This window comes from Styela clava, chromosome 14, assembly GCF_964204865.1.
Source record: "Styela clava chromosome 14, kaStyClav1.hap1.2, whole genome shotgun sequence".
NCBI lineage: Eukaryota > Metazoa > Chordata > Ascidiacea > Stolidobranchia > Styelidae > Styela > Styela clava.
The window spans coordinates 3585332-3604470 of record NC_135263.1 but is presented as its reverse complement, the minus strand read 5'-3'; the positions used below and the strand labels follow the sequence as shown (position 1 = coordinate 3604470).

The window sequence follows — 19139 nt, the reverse complement described above, 5'->3', positions numbered from 1 at the left end:
GCTGCTTAAAGGTATACAGGGGTGAACACGTGCGTCCAAGATTGGGAGTTCTGAAAATTACCATACCGATCCGGAAATTTGAATTTGAGCGTTCGCAGGTCTGGCTGCCCAAAGGACGTTACATTATGTAGTTAACTTATGTACTGTTAACTTTATTGGAAGCCGGTTTTATCAATTTTTATCACCTGCAAGTTAGTATGTTTTTATTTCATTCGTGCCTTGGCGGTACACCGAAAAAACGCGGTGCGGGTCAGTGGTTCGCCATCCCTGTCTTAGGTCAAAAAAGCTTGCGCTATTGACTAGGTCGTATTTTAAGGGAAGGGCTTTAATTGAAATCATTTTTAAAATTCATGCTAGGTTTTGTTTTCGGGGAAATCTTGAAGTGCGCAGATATGACGTACAGTACTAAGCAGTCTAACATCCCACGTATCTGCGAAGAAAATTAAATAATGACATTTCAGATACCGGGATTGGGAGAAAGGCTAAAGTCATTAAATGTTCTCATTCAATAATTTATGCCAGCTCCAAGCCGGTAGATACCATAACTCAAAAATATAGTAGATGGCGACGAAAAGTTGAGTATAACTGAAAAGCTGCATCGCTTATTAGAAACTTAGAGTAACTAACTGGAGACGCCAAAATTAGAGCGGCTGTTCGGCGTCCACAGCAGGATGCAATTTTGAAAAGGATAATCAGCTTTATATAAGCTGAGTTATCACTCGAGAAAAAAAATACGCGAACAGGTTGAGATCTAAAGTGATATTATTATATAAATGAACGCACTTGTCAAGGTGGAAATGCAAGAATGTGCAATTTACGACATGATGAATTTGCAACGCCCAATGTACCGACAAAATAACGCATAAAAATATTAGTTTAGCAAAATGGAATAGAACTAAACTCAGGTGAATAAACACATGTCATAACTACAGTACTGTAATTACAGTTCCTGCCGATAATTGGAATAAGCAGACACAAACCAGAACTCCACTGCCAAAATGCTACCGGTACCCTAAAGACTACTGAAATAAATATTAATATAATAAAATTCCCACCTGACAGTGTAGCTCCCTAATCACGAAGCATTTCATAGTTGATTCATAAATAATTCACTCCTTAAAAATTACAGGTATTGATTCTGAATGACCGACGGACAAATAAAACCTCGCCATGCCAACGTCAATGCCGGGGAAAGACGACAACGAACCGTGTTATGAAGCAACGCGCGTGAGTATTATGAGATCACAATCAGGAATCATAGGCGAAACCATTTAGGCCGATGAAGGTGGAAGCATAAGCCACAAACACTTGCAAAAAGCGGATAAGTCATTTTGTCCAGCTATAAGTCTTTTGTACGACGTATGAGAACGCACGGGGACTTGGTGAGCATTCTGTTCGTGCATGACTCCCTAAATCTTTTCTCTGCAACTTTTTAGCCGCATTGGGCTACTAATTTCACGTCAATACTTCGTAATAATTTGAGCCCGCAATATTTACGGTTATTTACATTTTAATCTGCAACATGATTATACTTATAATCATGACGCCATAATGTTTTCTCCTCGATACGTAAAATGTACTATCACACAATAAATGAATTTCTAGGTTAACCGTACTTATTTTTGAAGCTTAAACGGTGGGTATTTGATACGATAATAATTAAACCGATTACGCAGCGAAAACCGCCCATAATCTGTTGATGAGAGTGGGCCTTTTCATACGTACCACCATTATTTTAGTTACCATAAGTCGCACTGTCAATAAATTGCTTAGATTATAAGTTTTTCAGCACAGAGGGCGAATCGGGCAACAAAGTGAGTATAGCATGACAACAGGCAAGAGAAGCACGGTTGCCTCTTTTAGTTTATGACAGGGTTTCTTAAAAGGGGACCCCGTTCTCCTTGGAAGCGCTGATCGGTTATCTGGGAGCACGAACAAACAGATGGAAATGCGAATATATAATAACAATGCATTTTTATAGAAGAGAAGAAGCAAAAGTGTTGAGAGTCTTTGGTAGTTTGAAAAGCATTGGCATGGAACATAAGAATGAACTACATTCTTTCCCAGGGATATACTACAAAATGTAGCAATTTTCTCATTCTTGTTCTCGTGATATCATTATCTTTCACTGCGTCGTCGTGATCATACCGCTGCATAACAATTCTCGCTAACAAATAATTGACTGTTCTCTACCCGGTGTATATCCTCTTGAACCAGACTGGCGACTGCATTAGCAGGCTTGTATTGTTAATTGCAACAAAAGCGGGTATTTTGAAATTGTACTCTTTATTTTACGCGTATGTTTCGACAGTATTTCCATATACTGTATATGGGTCGCGACCCATAGCTGGGCTCAACAAATACCTAAAAGTTATCGATTTTATTTCTTAGTAAATTTGGTGCTTGCGTAGTTTGTGCACCAAGATTGCGCACAACCTGAACATAGTATTGTAACAGGTTATGGTTCAGGTTGTGCGTCATTATGATGCATATGTTTGACAAAAAAACACTAATACAAATATCGAGCCGTAAAAAAAAGTGCTCAAGGGTGCAAACTCCACGCCCATGTAGAATTGATGGGCAATGACCCCAAGATGAATAATCACAAATACAAAAAAATTTATGTCTGAAATCAAACTTGGGCCAAAAAGGTCCCCTTATCTGCCGGACTACATGCTTGAATATCGTGTGTGAATGGCTGTTGTTATTTGAATCTTTTGGCAAACGACTACTTTGAGCTTATAACGGAGGGATTTTTACTACCGTGTTTCTCCGAAAATAAGACAGTGTCTTATTTCAATTATCTTTTGAAAATTAATACTAAGGCATTTTTGGGGGATCTTTTATTTTCATTTATCGAATACAAAATTACAAAGTAGAGAAATACGAGATTTTCAAATATACAAAAAATGAAGACCGATATTCATTTACTTATAAATAACACGTTTTTATTTAAATTACCTGCTAAACGTAGATTATTAGTTAATCAAAACAAGTAGGAAAGATTTCCCTAGGTCAGGGATGGCGGCCCTTTTTCGACGAATGGGTCAAAAATTATATTTTAATCACGGAACAGAAGACTGCTGGTCACTTAATCAATGTTAGTATCTATAAGAAACTTGCTGCTGCATCCTATCTTTTTAAATATTATAAGCTTCGGTTGGTGTTGTGTAGTTTTGGGCTTTATTTATGCAGCACTTCTACCAGAGACTACTGGATTGTTTATGACACTCGGTTTTATGAAATTCGTGTACAAAAACACGCATATGAATTACCCAAGAACGTTTAGAATGATGCGGCAAATTATTTTGCGCGCAAAAGAGTTTAGAGGTAATTCCACTCTAATAGAGGTATATTTCTCGATTGGCTTTCAACCACATTAGGGTATACTTTCACACTGCCCCATTGTTATTTCAGATTTCTAGGTCCTCATTTTGAGTCTAACAGATTTTGTTTTCTCCACGACATTGTAGGCGAGAAACTAATGAATGCAAAGTAGCATCTAGTTTTCGTATACCCAAAGGCCTAAACAGTCTGCAGTGCCTTTTTGGTTCATGTGAATGAACGCTGTAACAAGACGTTGCGAGTAATGAACAGATCAAATTGATTGTTTTGTCATAAACGATATCACAGCCAATAGCTGCTTAAAGGTATACAGGGGTGAACACGTGCGTCCAAGATTGGGAGTTCTGAAAATTACCATACCGATCCGGAAATTTGAATTTGAGCGTTCGCAGGTCTGGCTGCCCAAATGACGTTACATTATGTAGTTAACTTATGTACTGTTAACTTTGTTGGAAGCCGGTTTTATCAATTTTTATCACCTGCAAGTTAGTATGTTTTTATTTCATTCGTGCCTTGGCGGTACACCGAAAAAACGCGGTGCGGGTCAGTGGTTCGCCATCCCTGTCTTAGGTCAAAAAAGCTTGCGCTATTGACTAGGTCGTATTTTAAGGGAAGGGCTTTAATTGAAATCATTTTTAAAATTCATGCTGGGTTTTGTTTTCGGGGAAATCTTGAAGTGCGCAGATATGACGTACAGTACTAAGCAGTCTAACATCCCACGTATCTGCGAAGAAAATTAAATAATGACATTTCAGATACCGGGATTGGGAGAAAGGCTAAAGTCATTAAATGTTCTCATTCAATAATTTATGCCAGCTCCAAGCCGGTAGATACCATAACTCAAAAATATAGTAGATGGCGACGAAAAGTTGAGTATAACTGAAAAGCTGCATCGCTTATTAGAAACTTAGAGTAACTAACTGGAGACGCCAAAATTAGAGCGGCTGTTCGGCGTCCACAGCAGGATGCAATTTTGAAAAGGATAATCAGCTTTATATAAGCTGAGTTATCACTCGAGAAAAAAAATACGCGAACAGGTTGAGATCTAAAGTGATATTATTATATAAATGAACGCACTTGTCAAGGTGGAAATGCAAGAATGTGCAATTTACGACATGATGAATTTGCAACGCCCAATGTACCGACAAAATAACGCATAAAAATATTAGTTCAGCAAAATGGAATAGAACTAAACTCAGGTGAATAAACACATGTCATAACTACAGTACTGTAATTACAGTTCCTGCCGATAATTGGAATAAGCAGACACAAACCAGAACTCCACTGCCAAAATGCTACCGGTACCCTAAAGACTACTGAAATAAATATTAATATAATAAAATTCCCACCTGACAGTGTAGCTCCCTAATCACGAAGCATTTCATAGTTGATTCATAAATAATTCACTCCTTAAAAATTACAGGTATTGATTCTGAATGACCGACGGACAAATAAAACCTCGCCATGCCAACGTCAATGCCGGGGAAAGACGACAACGAACCGTGTTATGAAGCAACGCGCGTGAGTATTATGAGATCACAATCAGGAATCATAGGCGAAACCATTTAGGCCGATGAAGGTGGAAGCATAAGCCACAAACACTTGCAAAACGCGGATAAGTCATTTTGTCCAGCTATAAGTCTTTTGTACGACGTATGAGAACGCACGGGGACTTGGTGAGCATTCTGTTCGTGCATGACTCCCTAAATCTTTTCTCTGCAACTTTTTAGCCGCATTGGGCTACTAATTTCACGTCAATACTTCGTAATAATTTGAGCCCGCAATATTTACGGTTATTTACATTTTAATCTGCAACATGATTATACTTATAATCATGACGCCATAATGTTTTCTCCTCGATACGTAAAATGTACTATCACACAATAAATGAATTTCTAGGTTAACCGTACTTATTTTTGAAGCTTAAACGGTGGGTATTTGATACGATAATAATTAAACCGATTACGCAGCGAAAACCGCCCATAATCTGTTGATGAGAGTGGGCCTTTTCATACGTACCACCATTATTTTAGTTACCATAAGTCGCACTGTCAATAAATTGCTTAGATTATAAGTTTTTCAGCACAGAGGGCGAATCGGGCAACAAAGTGAGTATAGAATTATCGTATAAGCTCATTAAACTCGATGTGCTTTATGGGTATTGTATTTCATTCAAACAAACGTAAAACGGCGGCTTGTTTAAAAAACAATAGCACCGCTACTGGCTTCAAGGCGCACGGCCGATTTTTGATAAAGAATGCCTAATGGTCAGCAAAATAGGTAAGTTGCAAAGCAATTAATTCAAGTCATTTAAACATTTAATAGCGATTCTGGAGACACGTCATTTATGCATCTGAATCACAATTATCAATTTCTTATGCCATGCCGCGCTGAAATAATGCTCACTGTAAATATAGTTCGCAGTCACAGACAGTCATTTTATCTCATCTGTCCCGCACAATCAAGATGACAGTTATATATCATCGGAATATCAGTATCTACGTTTTTTCGTTGGTATCGGTAAACCTCTACTTAAGAAAACACATTTTGATATGGCAGACAGGTTATCTAAAAATTTTATTAGACACTCAAACATAAAAGTTTCTGCGATGTAAAAATGACCAACATACATAATATTAAGGATTTCGCTACAGTTCGATGCCATGTTGATTGTTCGTCTTTTTGAGAGTAACAGCGAAATTTTGATTGGCTCCATTTTGGTTAAACATATCTCACTTATTTTAATAGACAGTGACACCGTGTGAGATGATGGCTATTGAATTGTGCTTTTAAAGTTTAAACCTACAGAGTCAAGACGTGGTTCTTGTTCTGCCAGCGTCATTTTAAACTGACTGAACGCCATTTTATTCTGGCACTGTTTGATAAAATGAATTGTTTCTTTGCTGAATGTTTTCCCGAGTCTTTAAGTTGGTTGTTCGTAAATGTTTCTTTTCGACCAATAGTAATGTTTTTTGCGTCTTTCTTTACCCGAAAGTGCCATTCTACGTATTTCTCTATATTCTGTTCGTACAAAGTGCATTTTCAAACATAAACTACCGATTTCTTTATCCAACGCTGTTGTTGATATTCAAATGTCCATTCTATTCCTATGTCCAAATGGATTCTTCTGAACGCGAATTTGAGGTATTTCCACCAGGCAAAAGCCTTTGGCTTTTTTTTCGCTTCGGACAGTAGTGATAGAGACGACACGTACACAACAATATGGTTATCACAAAAAGTACTGTGGCCGCCACCAGGCCTCCAATGGTTACAACGGTTCCCGCAGACATGAAATACAGTTGTACTACTATCCCAGTTAGAATGCCGTACAGCAGCAAATGATCCGGCGCTTCGAAACTTTTACGGTTGCCACATTTATTTAACACTTACTGTACTGCACACTGGTATTCGCTCCCGTCGCCGGTAAAAAATGAATTTTTCCAAATGCGAACGCAAAGCGATTGCTTGAGAGTCTTGAGATTGTTTTTGCCAATAGCGAATTATCGATTTTTAGACAGCTTTAATCTTGTTCTATTTGCGCGAATTAGACTTTTACTAGTTTGAAAACACCTCATTACAATGCGATGGGTAAACTTCATCCGTTCGGAATTTGAAAGAAAACTTTCAAAAGCGCATGTGAGGCGATTAAAACAGGTAAAGAAAGGCATTTAGGTTTGCTATTGTTCGTCCCCAGTGTCCAGTTACGCAGAATTCTGAACTCATATCGATTTATTGAAACAGCTAATCCTATTATATTTGCACGAAGTAAATCATTTGGTGATTACTTTTACTCATTCCCAATGGACGCGATTAACTCTTCAGAATAAATTACATGATGAATTCTCTGTATTGATTACTTAGAGCTGTTCTTGCTCGCTATTTATGGACCTGACAAGCCCAGTCAGAGCCGTATTTATATAATAATACAATAACTTTATTTTGAGTTCCCCCAAAAACATGCACAGAACAAATAATGAATACACAGAATAGTGGGAAAACAGGCAAAATCTCTAGTAAGATTTAAAATACGTAGAAATACATGGGCCTGTTCACCCATATTACACTCACAAGCATATTACAAAAAAAGATAAAAGCACGAACGTGTTATCGTTCTGACTTGTGTAACAAACAAACTGCGGGTGGGTATGGTTGGTGCTAATTTAAAACTGTTTACGTCGAAACGGACATGATTGGGCTGTGTTCATCGTTTCGGAGTCGGGTAAGCAAACCAATAATTTAATTGACGTAAACAAGCCTGTATATGCCTTTTCAGACGTCTGAAAAGATTGGGAACTTTTCGTTTTGGCACGAGTAGATCAATTTGTGAGAAATCCTACGTGGTTAAACTATTCACTTAAACTTTTTTCCTCTCAACCCAAAGCACGTTAATTACAGTCACCCTTGAATTCCCCCAAACTAGTGTACAGTACTTTTCTGGGTACTCCTGTAGTATGCGAACCAAGATGGCGGACACCGAAACGTAGTATGTGTACCAGGTTAGGGTTGGTTCATAATTTCAGGTACAAATACTACGGGAGACACTTGGCTAGTCCCCGAACTCGTAATAAAACTAACATAGCAAAAATTGGAATAAAACTATGGTCTAACTCAGTGGTTCCCAGACTGTGAGTCGCGACCCCCGATGGGGTCGCGTGAAGATTTTCCGGGGTCGCCTGATTTATTCAAACGTGCGCACACAAGTGACAAAGGTTGGAAAGTGGAATTTGTTTTGGTCGCCAAGTATCGTAAAAGTGCCTTATTTCGGATTTTCAGCAATAATTTAGCCATTTTTTTTTTTGGCAAAATGGCGCCGAAAATGCTCAATAAAACTTTCATGTAATACTTAACCTTTCCAGCTGGTCGGTAGGTATTTGTTCATTATTTTGTGCAATCAAAGAAGTTGAATGGTATGCTTGGCAGGCTAAATTGTTATCTGGCTTTCTACCGTTCTGGTCGGAAATATAAGCTTACAATTCTGGCACCATAAAAACTAAAAATCGAATGCGATTAAATATTAATGTTTTGGCCTAAACATATATTTCATGTCTGGTGTTTTTTTTTGCAACCAGCAGGATTACAAGAAATGCTGCCTTGACGTCAAAAAAAATAGTTATTACCCTCCTGTACCTCACATTCGGTAATCAATCTATCTGGAGTTCGAAAAGAAAAATGACGAATTCAAACACATTTTAAACTGGATGAGGGAGGTAAAATACCACAATGCTTGCCTGATATGTCGGCAAGTTGTGTCGATGTCAGAAGAATATGATTTAAAACGGCGTTTTAGAATCTTGTGAGCCATGAGCATTTACAAAGTTAAGATTTTGCTTTGAAAATTTTATCCATGTCCAAAAGCACTAACATTTGCGGAAGCCCTTTCTCCGTTATGAAGAGTTTAAATTTAGATATAGAAAGACTTTTGCTGGTTTTTGCATGATAAACACTGGTCAATGTGTTTGTACAATAAAAGTGTTTGTTTTTTATTGCACTGTTTGGCTATTCCCTGCACTATTGTAACCCGCGAACAATGCAAAAATAATTTTGTGGCCCCCGGAGCCGACAATCTTAGACCACCCTGTTCTAGCAAAATACAAGGCACTTGAAAGATGTGATTCCGTACCCGTTTTTCCCTATTTTACTCTCATGCTCTGTTTTACTTTCGAATTAATAATGGAGCAATCTGTAATATGTTAACATTTAACTAAAAATATTAAAGACACTGATGGAATATGCTGAATAAGATTTTAAATTTATGTATATTTAGAAGCATCTTACTATTTCCGAAGTATCGTACGCTCCCTTACAATCTACCACATTTTATCAAGTCCGTCTATGTTTCGCCAAAGAACCGTTATTATTCTGATCGAAGAGATTTAAGAGATCGTAGAGTTCAAAAACGCGAAAACGAGGTAATGTTTACAATCACGCTTGAAAATCTGTCTGAAATAGAAAAGTGTCTGAGCGGATGGGAAAAGGGGGCATTGTTACGTCACTTTTTGCATATTGCTGATTGGTCAATGTCACGAAGTAAACAAGGAAGTCGATGCTCGGGGAAAGGTCCATTCAAGCACGGATTACTAGAGGTCCACCAAGAGCATAATGACAATTAAGTAATTTGATTTACAGCGAGAGAAGTGTCTAAGCGACCACACAAATTACAATTGTTACGTCATTGCTGACTTATTGCTGATTAGTTGTTTTACGGAAATAAACAAGGAAATCGATGTTCGGGGAAACCTCCAAGATTATTTTTTTGGGGGTCAAGGGTCGGGAAACATCCATGGGCAGAATTTACATTTTTATCCAGGAGAGGAAAGTGATAAGACGATTTGATCACATGACGAACCACGGCAGAGTAAAATAGTAGCGGCAATAATCCTTTAACTTTATTATCAGGTCATAATCACGTCTGACCATTTACCGATAGGGTATACGGTGACTGTACATTTGAACCCATGTACATTTGAACCCATGCGTATATCCACGGGTTCAATCTATATGCGGGTGCTAAAACCCATGGGTTAGGGTTAGTATGGGTTTAACTATCCGTGAAACAAAAAAAATTCCATAGGTGCAATAGCATACAGGTGCATTGTCATGGGTTCAAATGTACGTGGGTTCAAATGTAATGGGACCAGGGTATACGTCTGTTTTGTAGCAATGTTTGGAAGAAAATCCCCCATTTTTAAATGTTACGGTACCGTATCATTCACGGTATTTCATGTATTCCGAATGCAATTATCAATTATTTTGCATTTCAGAAAAAAACACTAGCGCCTTAATTTGTACGATAGAGAATGTACTAGATATCCCTGAAGATAAATTGGTGCAGAAAGATTGCAATGCAATCATGGTTGTTCTAAGCAAAATGACAGATGTAGGAGCTAACACTCTGGGACCGTTTGATGCAATTGATTGTACATGCTATGAGATGTGTCATACTTGGAATAGTTCATGTATGGGTACTTACGTTGATACGTTCCACAAAGCATTTGTGTATGCTTTCAAAGTATATGCACCTTTGTACTTACTGAACGCCCTGTGGAAACTACAAAAGAAGCGTACTGACAAGAAAAGGCTTGCAAGGAGTACAATATTACAAACATTGAGATCAACGTTGTTTTTGACAATGAATGGTACTTGGGTACTGATGGTTGTATGTGCTTATGGAAAAATTTTTGGGAAATTTCATGGTGTGTCTGGTTTTATTGTGGGGTTAATATCGTCCTTTCTGAGTATAATTATCGAGAGAAAATCAAGACGAGGGCTTCTAGCAATTTACATTACAAATTTAGCTCTTGAGATACTTTTCAAAATGTCGGTTTCCAGGGGTTATGTGACCCCTATCAACAGGGGTGAAATTTATTTATTTGCTTTGTCAAATGTTGCATACATGAGTTATTTTCGTGGCTCAAATTTGCCTTCATATCTTCAGTCTGTTTTTGAAAAAGTTTTGGGAAACGATGAGACAAAAACTTACAAAATCAGGGAAGAAAGAGAACATTCCTCTGTAGCTGGGAACAAATTTATTTTTAGTTTAAAGAAAATGTGCTCTTACTTGTTAAATAATTTGAATTCTATCGGTTCCAGGCCCCCCAGTTGTTGCCATGGTGATAGTTGTGTTGCTTATTCAGCAAGAGCTGCTATCAAATTTTTCTCGATTGGTTATGGGATTCAAGTTTTAATGAATTACCGTAGAATTTTCCAAGCTTTGCTACGAAGCAATTTATCTCTTTTGGGAAAGAGTTTTTTAGATTTTCGATTAGCAAAATTTTTCTGTGCTTATGTGACTGTGTTTAGAGCTATAAATTGCTTCTTACGACGAGCTGTTGGTCAAGATAACCCTGAATTTTTTGGTGGAATTGCTGGATTTTTTAGTGGCTTCAGTGCTCTTTTTTATCCTAGTACAACTTTATCATTGTATGCAGTTACCAAACTACTTGATATATTTTGTATGAAAGCTGTGGCTACAAAACGTCTTCCCTTTTTCCCAAACTTTGATGTTTTTATGTACAGTTTGAGTATGGGTATAGTTTACCATGCCTCTATCTTTGAACCCCATAATATTCGACCCTCTTACTGGTCTTTTATGAAAGGTCTTAGTGGGTACAAGTTTCCACTGCTATTCAGAAAGTTGTTGGATAGATTCGGGACTGAAGCAACAAAAATGTACCCTAATTTTGTGCCAGATTTAGACCCAAAATATGTGATAACACCAGAAGTGCAGCAAGTTTTAGCTTCACATGGCAAATGGCCTTGATCAGTGGTTTTCCAACATTTTTGATCTATAGTCCTTTATAGACTACAAGTTAAAGAATAAATGTATTACAGTCATGAATTAAACATATCACATTCAATATACTTTTGAATTGTTGTAATTTTTGAGAATAGTACCTTGTAACGGGTCATTGCTTGTGACTCACCCAGGGGCTAAAAATAAGTAAATAATATATATCATGATTGTAAACAATGAAAATTGAAGTAAAAATACTTCAACAATTACTGGCTAAGATATATTGAGAACTGACTTCATAACAAAATTGAAATTTTGTAAAGGGACTTCATTGGACACCCTGTTAACATTCAAATCGCAAGCGAAATTATTCAAATCAGATCTCTAGAATATAAAATCATTACGAAATCAAAAATTTGCTATATAATATCATTTTGAATGTATTATTCTTTGATTTGTTATTGAGTTATGTACTAAATCTTTTTCTGGTTATTCTCGATATTAAAGAAATGATCGAACAAGTGTATTTTAATTATGTGCAATCGGTGCTGTTTACCACATATGCAATTATATGAATAAATGATTTGAATGGTGTTATTGTAACTTTTGATGTATTTCATGGGTGGTCGTGTAAGATTTTCCAGTGTTACCAATAATTGAGAACGAACATTTGGATCACTAGTCTTGGTCTTCCATAATGTGTGAACCAGGTTGGGGTTAGGTCATGATTTTATTTCGATTTTCCTTATTTTAGTTCTATTGCGAGTTCGGGGACTGAATATACATACCGGTACCCCCTGCCCATAGGTTTCAGTCTCTTTACACAACTTGATGTAAAGGAGGCGAACAAAATTATTTACATATTGGTACACACCCTTCTGGAGTGCAGTAGTTTTTAACCCTATTGGTGAAGTGGAAACCCACGCATGTTAACACAGATTTTCCCAGCCATTGATTTTGTGTCATGTTAACATTTTAACCAGGATAATCAGAAGATTTTTGGTCAAATTCATTTTTAGGTAGTGATGTTGTAATAGTTGACAACTCCACTATATTAATCCCAGCATTTTGAACAGATCTAAAACCCCTTTTTAATTGCCATATAAGTATGGGTGTATTTATGATATGTTCGTCTATTTCACTCTCGAAGTTGACACAGCCAGGAAGTAGGAGTTTTCACTCTGAACAAGGCTTGTAAAAGCAGTCACTGGAGACTACTGCACAAGAGTCACAAGGAGCTACTGCACTATTTTTGGAAGCTTATTTCCTGTCTTCCCAATTTATTTACACTTAGGTTAGTTACGGCATGAGATGGTTGTGGCAACATTATCAGGTCCAATTAAACTACCATGACCTGGTTATTCTGGGCACTTGGTTGGCTAATAGATAATAGCCCTCAGGGTTTTGGCACAAATCAAATTTATTTCCAATTTCCTCATTAGATGTTAGCATCTTTTTTAAAACCTATTTGAATGGTTTGATCCAATTTTAATTTGTAATTTACAAAAGCTATCATACATGACTGTGTTAATGAACAGTGTCAAGTCAAAGGCCCTAGCTATGTCTTGAGTCACAGCCACAGTCTATCCCAGCCTATTGTGCTAGGTTAATATGTAAATAATGCCTGACAGAGGAGTAAATTAATATCCCATAGTTCTGACCAATGTTCCCTCTAATTTTTTGTAGTATGTGTGCGCAAAATTTTGGTGTGTGCGCACTTTTTTGGAAATGACTAATATTTGTGCAAAAACCAATGAAGGAATTTTGGCGTTCTAACCAGGTAATAAGTGAGCCAACAACAAACTTTCTCTACCTGCCAACCGAGAACATTGTTACATTACATCGTAATACGTCTGTGCGCAGTAAATCAATGCGTGTGCGCAGCCTCTGAAAGCTGTGTGCGCGCACACTTTAGAGGGAACACTGGTTCTGACATATTCCAACTCACTTATGCATAAATCTCAAGAGTGTAAAAAATTTATCTAAACATATAAGCTTTTCGAGTCAAGAATGAATAAAAATATTTTGTTAGTTCATTTTTAATATATTTATAGCGAATGGCTCAACCCCAGCAGTTATTGAAGAAAAAAATACAATAAAATTATTGAATATTAAAATTTAAAAGCAGCATTTTACACTACGATTAAAGAAGACAATTAAAAATCAGATTATATACAAAAATTAATTCATTGCACACAAATAACAAGAGAAATTGAAACATGAAGTATATCACCAGACTGCGTTGAATTTCACATTTTAGAACTTCTTCCATTAATAAACTTGTATAGAAAATAACAAATATTTTTTAATGCACAGATGAGACCCGGATCATTTTGTACAATACGGAATAATGAATGAGTGTATCTAGGGGTAAAATAGACCAAAACAAGGTTTGCATATTTATTCTTGTTGAGAAGAAAGCCAATCGTAAAACAGCTTAATCATATGGCGAAACATGAGTTCTCATCCGTTTACAAGTCCATGTCGGGTACGGCAATAGTTACTTTTTTAGATGTGTATTTTACATGTTTACTCAATGCAGGATATAGAGCTCTTGATATAAAGTGTCCAGGATAGAGTAGTTCACTGATACATAACATATATAGGTTCATATACACCACAGAGAGATGGCAGTGAACCTGAAACTAACCGAATCAACACTGTCAGGAAATAGCTACGAAATCAAACCAATCGGTGGAGATACAGTAACTGGTTTACTTTGACTGTGGAAGCTTTAAAAGAATAATATTACCCTAATTAATTAATACCAATGCTGTTGGTTTGCGATTGACTGACTAGTAGATCAGAATGACAAGAAATCACACTGAAGATCTCTATATTTTAAAACAAAAATCTGAAGATATCCAACTGATGAGTGAAGAAATGTTTAAGTTTGATTGACAGTTTTAACATTTTAGAAGAAAAGGAACGGCGTCCACATTGCTGCCCCAAGCATAGCTCCAGCAGCTACCCCATACATCATTCCCGATCCTCTGTAATAGTAGGGGTCATCATCACGAATCACATGGATAACTTGAGTGCGGGGATGGACGTAATATGGCCTGCCTTGAGTAGTATAAAGCACTTGAACTGGGCCATGGTTTGGGTAATAATAAACAGGCGCTTGTTGTTGTGGGTACGGTGCTGCTGCTCCTTGTGTGGCAGCTGGGTAAGGCTGCTGGCCAGCCGGATATGGGTATCTTTGTTGTGGTGCATATTGGGGTACTGCAGCTCCTTGTTGGGGTCTGCCTGGCTGGTAACCCCTTGCTCTGGCTTCTATGGGTTGTTCGACCATCAACTTCCATGCCAGACACTCATCATTGCTCTCAGCGCAAACTGTTATCTCTTCTTTGTCCAAGCAAACGATTGTCATCAAACAACCGAATACCCGACCTTCCGGGGGTTCTACAGCGCATTCTAGTGCTGTTTTAATGCTCGCACCATTGAAAAGGAGATTTACATTTCCGTGTTTTTCACGCTTTGTTTCGTCTTCATAATACGATAAATTTCCATCAGCTAACAGAACGAAATAATTCTTTTTCCATCTCTTTAACACTGTACTTAATCGCAATAGCCATCCACATTTGACTATGGGTGTAGCCATTTTAATTAAGACGCTGAATACCTTCGAAGCAAACGCACAACTTCTGAATTACGGCGGACAAAAACTCAGAACGTCGGACCGCAGCAGCGATGTTTGTTTACCAACATGCTCACGTGATACATCACGTGAAAAATTTTCTTTTTCAATGTGTCACTGGCGCGTGACATCAATCAGCCCATCGTCATAAGCAGGGCTGCCATCGATATGAACCAAAAAAATAAAAACATCAGGGAAACATAATAATAGAATCACAAAGAACGAAATGTAATAAACAAGATGTATTTTTTGATTTTTAGAAACAATTTGTTTCATCCTTCATCTCACTTTTAATTTGGTTCAAGTTACACAGACTGATTTTGGCCGGAAGGCTACTGTTTTGTCATTGTGTCGATTAAATTATTATCACGTAATGAATGCAAGCAGTTATCAATGAAGTTGTAAAATATCATTTCTGACAAATCATGCATTCGAATCGACCAATCTAAGTGCCTGGTAATAGAACCTCTACCCATAAAATACGGCAAAAATAAGGACACATGTCAAAATAAGGACGTTTCTTAGAAATAAAGACAAAAATATTTTTCAAGACAAAGTCCTTCAAAATAAGGACAAATCTTAGAAATAAGGACGTTATGGCAGCCCTGGTCATAGGTTATGCTTTATTAGGCCGCGAGCCGGGGCCCTGAAAAACGCCTAGAAAGTGCACATCAGGTAACTACCTGAAAATGATTTTACAATGTTCCTTAAAAATTTAGTAACAAATATTGCCTTGTTCCCACTTCCAAAATTTGCACGTTTTATAGAAAAGACGCTTTTACTACAAGAAATATGTGATACGATCTGTCCTATATTCTCTACATTTTCGGCAATGAACAATGGCTTCTGCATGACGTAACAATTGAATCGAATCAGCTGTTAGCGATCGGATGAATATTAGTTATTAATGCTCGACCTTGCGTTGAGTTGGGCAGCCTTTCCATAGCCCTGTTTAGTTATTATTAGTTAAGTTATGCTAAGACGTTGTCGAAAAATGTATAAGTAACACTTGTAGATCCTTACCACGGATATGGGCCGTGAGACGAAGCCTTGAAAACGCCCAGAAAATGAGTTTCATAGCGCAAATCTGGTAACTAAATAAATTCTTCAGTTTTGTGTGAAAATGAACATACTGAACGCATTACAGCTTGTTCCACAATCCTGATGCGAAATTGAATATAATAGGTTGCCGGAAATTCAATAACCATAAGTTTACAACATGTACATAAGAACTATGCATTTCGAGAGCCCTACAGCACACTAACACAAATGTATTCCAGTAATGTTTTGCCTGACCAAAATCGGACTTCCTCAGTCAATCATAATTTATTAGGTAGATTACGAAAAATATGGCATACATGTAACCAACAACAAAAAATACTTTAATTGTGTGACAGTAGTCGCGAGTGACCTCGAAAGCAGCGACATCAACAACGCTGATTCACATTAGCGTATAAGTTTACAACAAGAACAGCATAAAAAGCTACAATCCTTTTATAGAAGCAATCAGACGTATTTATTTTTAAGCAATGAAGTCACAAATTAACATCGTGAGCACGAAAACACAAATAAATCAGTTATTTCTCACTTAGAAATTTACCGGAAAAGTCAAGAAAATTAAATGAATGTACAATATGTACATAACATAGTGGACAGAAATATTACAATTAGTCTTTTTTTAGTTTATGTGGTTATGTATTTGAACGTAAGCAATATTATTTCTAGAAACAGGACTACGACACTAACAAATGTCCAAAAAACAAAACAAATAAATGATACTTATTAAATTAACTGCAATATCTAATTCACTTTCTTCTGAATTGTTGACAATCGAAATCCACTATCTCGAAAATCTACGTTTTCTCTATAAGTGTACTGGGATTTTTGCAGTCAATACAAAAACAAAAATCTGTGCAATTTAAGTTGATTTTGGCACACTTGCATAAATTATTTTGACTATTTTTCGTACACTTGCAGTTGGCCAACTCAATAACTGATTTGAGGGCCACATGCTTCTTCAGTGAATCATTGTTGGGTAGGAGAGTATAATCCTTATGTTTGCCAGAGTTAAATAGACGTGCCCTGGTATCATTTATATTCTTCATATCCTCTTCATACAGTGAACAAACAAATTCCTCAGCTTTATTGTTTAATGCCTCGTTAACCTCAAAAGATCTTCATAGTTGAGAAAAAATGAATTGAAAACCTCAATGATGTCTCCAACATGAGTTTGATGGGCAGTTCCAATTGCAGAAAAGTGCTAAAGTATTTCAATATGAATAGCCCATTTAAGCTGTTTGCAACTATTATGATTCTCATATACCTTTACGCTTCAAGACTTGTTTAATCCAGTTTATAGCACTGATAGCAGCAGGGATTAGAGCCTGCGTTAGGTCGGATTGGTGGAACCAATGACATTAAACAACATGATAGGCAACTCTGACGTCACTTCATAAGACTACAGGCGAAAGATTGTATTTCATGATACGCTCCAATGCACATATTTCTCGTCGCCTTTTGCGTCCGTTTTCCGCTCGCTTTTGCTACTCGGCGTCTTTTTTACGTGTAGTACCTGTCTTTTTGCGCCTGTAACGAAACAAAATAATCTCTATATCTAAGAAGTTTTGCTCACTTGGAAAGCTGGAATGGCAGGCAAGCTGTAAAGAGCAATTCTGGACATCATAGACGTTTTTTCATCAGAGAAGATTACAAACGCGATAGCGGAAAGATTTGTGTGGAACATTTTGCAGATTATGACAAAGTTCAAAGTTAGTAATTTAAATGTTTGCGCTTAAACATTGAAATTTCATTTAAAGAGGGTGTCATACAAAACTATGTTGTGATACAATTCCATAACACAAAGTTTGCACCTATCGAACTTGCTTTTGTAGGTGAATTTATTAGACATATTACATATTCAGTTAATCGTAGGTAACATTGCTGGTACATAATGCACCGTAGATAGGTTTGTTTGAATTTAGGAATTTAGCTCATAGCCCACTAATTAATATTATCTTCTATGCGGTAGGTTGCAGGGCTGAATTCAACTTGCAGCCTTACCGACCACCTGACGATGCTCATTTAGTTTGGCTCGAGCAAGTCTTCTTGAAATGCTTGTGTGGATGGAAACTACCTATTTTAGACAAATTTATTATGAGGGATTTCGCATATAATTCTCATTGATTGTTGGCTGTTTATAATTCCTATTGATTGTGAATTCTGATTATAACAAAGAGTTAAATTTTTTTTTATCTAATTTACTGGTACGTTTTTCTTGTCAATATACCAAGCTGAGGTAATAAACAAGACAATACAGTTATGTCATCTGGAAGCAAAATATGCACACTAGTTAATAGTTTGGCACATTGAGATAATACATCGTGACAGAAAATACAAGTTAAAGATATGTATGACCATCACATGGTAATTAAAATTAAAAAAAATTAATAGGGGCTGTGGAGTATGAAAAGTTCAAGACAAAGAAAAGAACAAATGTTCATAGCTCATGAACTCTCAATTTTGCCTCCATTACTTTGTGAAGGCCAATATATTTCGAGTGGCTGAATTGGTTTACCTTTATGATAGCAACGATTTTGTATTTAATATAGCGAGATTATTTCAATTTAATTGAAGTGATATTATTTCCCAAAGCAATTCTTGAATCGTCTAGAATAGATCAGTGGTGTCAAAGTTATGGGTTTTCGAGAGCCGCATTGCATTTTGGAAATTGTAAAAAGAGCCGCAAACAGTTTTTGATAATGTATACTTAAAAGATATTTTTAAGATAGTTTTAGTTTGTGACATATATTGTGATGCAACTAAACAGTTGGATTAAGTTTTATTATTTTCTTCAATTTCAAATGCAATTACATTTGCAAGTTACTGTATTTATTATGAAAAATCATAAAATTCTATGTACAA

The 19139-nt window shown here is 36.8% G+C and overlaps 2 protein-coding genes across 2 annotated transcripts; one reads left to right on the top strand and one right to left on the bottom strand.

The window, feature by feature from the left end:
- Nucleotides 1-10071: 10071 nt before the first annotated feature.
- On the top strand, nt 10072-12170 carry LOC120340625 (transmembrane protein 135-like). The gene has a single exon (XM_039408928.2). It carries the CDS (start codon nt 10196-10198, stop codon nt 11603-11605), a length of 1410 nt encoding a protein of 469 aa, XP_039264862.2. The 5' UTR covers nt 10072-10195; the 3' UTR covers nt 11606-12170.
- Nucleotides 12171-13601: 1431 nt separating this feature from the next.
- LOC120340624 (pleckstrin homology domain-containing family B member 2-like) lies at nt 13602-15288 on the bottom strand. The gene has a single exon (XM_039408927.2). It carries the CDS (start codon nt 15180-15182, stop codon nt 14493-14495), a length of 690 nt encoding a protein of 229 aa, XP_039264861.2. The 5' UTR covers nt 15183-15288; the 3' UTR covers nt 13602-14492.
- Between the last annotated feature and the right edge of the window lie 3851 nt (nt 15289-19139).

What these genes read in the sequence shown, in the direction of transcription:
- LOC120340625 (XM_039408928.2), top strand. Translation starts at nt 10,196, where the DNA reads ATGGTTGTTCTAAGCAAAATGACAGATGTAGGAGCTAACACTCTGGGA.
- LOC120340624 (XM_039408927.2), bottom strand. Translation starts at nt 15,182, where the DNA reads ATGGCTACACCCATAGTCAAATGTGGATGGCTATTGCGATTAAGTACA.